Consider the following 3,742-nt stretch of genomic DNA (forward strand, 5'->3'; position numbering starts at 1 on the left):
AAGCGCAGCCAGATGGAGGTGGAGCTGTTGGCCGTGGCTTGGATGCTGCTTGGGCGCAATGGAGGGGGGCGCATGGGTGGCGACGGTGCTTTAACACACACATACACATTATTTGCCTTGAAATTAGGAAAATATAAATATAGTTATAATTTACTACCCCATAAAAAGTGAATTGTATCTATTTTCTTATTATTGGAAGGCAAAAACATATGCTTCCTCCCCTCATTAATTTACACATGACAAAAACACAAAAAGGACATTTTACTTCTGCCAGGAGCCTTGTCTGTCCTTCCCTTCCACACTGCAGCTGCTCCCTCTATCTGCTTGTTGAAGGCCCAAACCCTCACCTCATATTGCCTGTCAGAGACTGACACACACAGTGAGAGAGGGAGACAGAGCGAGAGGAGGAGAAGGAACAGAAAAAGAGAGAAAGGAAGGATAAGCCAAGATTAAGAAAGAAAACAATTTTCCTAGTCATACATATGGTACGCATGTTATGAGTAAACCAAGACAGCTTCTTACAAAGACATGACCTATAAGTTTTTACATTAGTCCCTAGATTTTGTCTAAATGCTGGTGTTGTGCCACAAAGTGACTGTCTACCAGAAACTGACTGCGGTCCATATGTGCCCAGCCTGTAAACATGAATCAGCCAATTTAACCACATATACAGCTGCTTTTGTCATAATGAAACAGTAATAAAATGCAAAAATAGACTAAGTGTGTGGTAGCATGAAGGTATGCTTTTGTAAATCTTGAACTGTGGAGGAAACTGTAAGGTAATAATAGTAATTATAGCCAAAAGAAGCCGTAACAGTTTAGAGTGCAATCAGACATTATAGCTATTCAGGTGATATGCAACATTTGCCTGTGATAGAGGTCCATTTGTTTCTGCTGCAATTCTTTTTATGAATAAAACAAACCTATAAAGAGTCAGTACAACTAATAAAATGCAGTTTTCTCTTTGTCACAAAGTGATTACAGCTAACATCTTGATACCAAATGGGAGTTTCTGCCTCAGATTATTTTTACTTCCCACTTTTGGGTTATACATTAAATATGACCAAACATGCAGTACCTTCGTACCACTTTCAGTGCCAAATGCTAGCATAAACAGTAAATTAGTTTTCTTCTTGTCAAAAAGTGATTTACTCTAAGGGTCTTCTGTCTCAGGTTACTATTATTTCACTCTTATGGGTTAGATTAGACCGGCGCCTGTTTTGGGGATTTAAATCGACGGCGCCTCCGCGAAATAAATTGTGTATATCTCCGCAAGCATACGGTGTATTTGGTTACTCTTGGTGTCAAATGAAAGGGAACACTTGTGAGATTTGTCAGGAGGTGTAAATAGCTTTCGATGTTTTGTTTTTGAAGAGTAAATAAAGATGGAACACGGCACAGCTGACGCTCTCCTCATTTGCAGGACAATAGCTTGGTCCCAGATTTCCGCATACAGACAAATGAACCCTCATTGGATTCCTCTCGACCTATAGAATGAGGCTATCGAGTTTGTGACCTTATTGACAGCATCATGGACCAATGGCAGTCGATAAGACCGCACCATAGGGGGAGGGGTGTTTCTGGCCAGCACCAATGTAAACCTGTTTCTATCCAGCCAGAACCCCCCTAACTTAGAAATAATGGTATTTTCCAAACCGACGCCATTTTGTGAGTCAGGAAATGCAGTGTTTGCGTCGGAAAAAACTTATTTTTCTGCATAAAAACATCAAAGCTAAGATGAAAAATTTCGCTGTACTTTTCGCGAATCGATGTCTGTTGTTGAAGTTTGTTGGCTTGTATCTCTGTAATGCTTTTACGGAGCGTTTTTACCGATGCATTTATGGAATCTGTGAAGTGTGGGCTTTATTTAGCGGTGTTTTGATGGATTATAGTCGTTAAAATATGAATTGTATGCCTGGCACAGTGCCCCCTAGGTGACCTGAAATGTTGCTTTATTGTGCTTTATTGCTTTTGCTGTGTTTATTGTGTGGAAAAAGGAATGACGTTGTAGCCAAGGTTTCACTGAACATTTTGATGTATACATTGTTGGGGGTCGGTTATCACCATTCACGTAGCATTCCGTGATTTTCCGTTAAGCCCGAGCGGACCCTCATTAGGGTCCGATAACCCGAGCGGACCCTAATTAGGGTCCGTAGGGTTGATAGATTATAAACCATCCACTCTGCTTTACTAGTGCTTTACCGCTAAAGTTCTAGTACAACGAGTAAGATACAATAAAACCTAATTCCCCAAAATGATTCAAGTTTATCCCGTCTTTTTGAGCTGGGCGTTCTGCCTCAGATTACCTTAATTTCACTGAGGACTTCTCACTTTGTTGTTGGTAGTAAATATGATTGCAGGTAAAGTAGACTGGATTATGGGTAATCTTAAAATTATAAACCATAAGAGTGAAATAAAGGTAATCTGATGCAGAAAGCTGACACTTAGAAGCATGTTACATTTGGAGAAGCCAGAGGAACTTACCGAGCCCAGTGAGTAGATGATACCTAGCCTTCTTACGGAGCCTGATGGTGTGGGTTTGTGTAGTCCTTTCTCCATTGGCTGAGTCCTCAGCCTCCACCTCTTGACAGGATATCTTGTAACCAGAGACCAGTGTGTGATTTGGTGATGGGTGCCATGTCACATTGAACGTGTTTGCTCTGGCTCTGACTTTCAGCTCGGTAGGGGCAAAGATCACTGTAAAAGTTTGGAAAAGGAAAAGAAAAAATCTGAAGTGATCAGCAAGTCCTTATGATGTAACATTACCACTGAACCATGGAATAATCTCTTTATCTCTTAATACTTTATCTCTTGCTATATTTTGCTGTTCCAAAAAAAGATTACATACTGTCTATACATAAACATATACAGTGTTGCCAGCTGACTAGTTGGCGTATCATAGCCTATACATGATTTAATTCAAGTTGCATGCCAAATCACAGACACTATAGCTTAAACTGTTAAACTATGAATAGCCTGTAGGCTAAACTGTATGTAAAAATGTTTTTGGGGTATTAAATGTTTCTCAACTTTCATTACACACAGGTCACTGAGTTGCTTCACTTTTCCCATGTGGACTCCAAAATGATATTTGATGACCTAGCAACACAAACATACAAAAACAAAACAACAACAACAAAAATTTACAAAGTCTGGTGACATTCTTACCCATGTTGTGGTCACTGTGGTTGTAGTGGGCTAATGTTCGGTGCTGGACCCACTCGGATGGGACCCCGAAACCAACGCCGGTTCCAGCTGCTATCCTCAGTCGATAGGCCTGGTTGGGCTGTAACTCTCTGAGTGTAAATTGAGTCTCATTACCCCCCACCTCCACTGAGAACACACTGTCCACTGTGGAAACAGGTAATGCACACTTTATATAAATATATATATATTATATACATTTATCTTCCAGTATCTCCCAAATCAATGTGGATTCTTCTTTTCCTGCAGGTGCAATGCCACAGCTGAGCAAATGCAGGGTTATTTTCCTTGGATGCAACTCTATGATGTTTTTTTAAATTAGTTTTTATTTTGCAACTGTGCCTGTTTGGTAATTTCCTGGCACCAGGCCTGTGGGCAAAGTCAAATCATCATTGCTAGTTAATGGGTCCATTGATGCACTCCTGTCTAGATGCATGTGCAATGGATGTGCACTGTGTTTCTTATACCCTGGAACTTCAGGTTGTTCAAGTAGATTAACTTTTTCTCTCACACACATGCACACACACAATGCATTGCA

At 40.5% G+C, this 3,742-nt stretch overlaps 1 protein-coding gene across 1 annotated transcript in view; it reads right to left on the bottom strand.

Annotated features, from left to right (window-relative positions):
* igdcc4 (immunoglobulin superfamily, DCC subclass, member 4) overlaps window positions 1–3,742 on the bottom strand; it is a 51,807-nt gene that overhangs the window by 9,576 nt on the left and 38,489 nt on the right. The window contains 5 exon segments of the mRNA XM_020592385.1: window positions 1–2; window positions 5–88; window positions 266–367; window positions 2,485–2,697; window positions 3,169–3,351. The exon segment at window positions 1–2 is cut by the window's left edge and continues 98 nt beyond it. Of these exon segments, the coding sequence (XP_020448041.1) occupies window positions 1–2; window positions 5–88; window positions 266–367; window positions 2,485–2,697; window positions 3,169–3,351 (584 nt within the window).

The sequence above is a fragment of the Monopterus albus genome, unplaced genomic scaffold (assembly GCF_001952655.1).
Source record: "Monopterus albus unplaced genomic scaffold, M_albus_1.0 scaffold17.1, whole genome shotgun sequence".
NCBI lineage: Eukaryota > Metazoa > Chordata > Actinopteri > Synbranchiformes > Synbranchidae > Monopterus > Monopterus albus.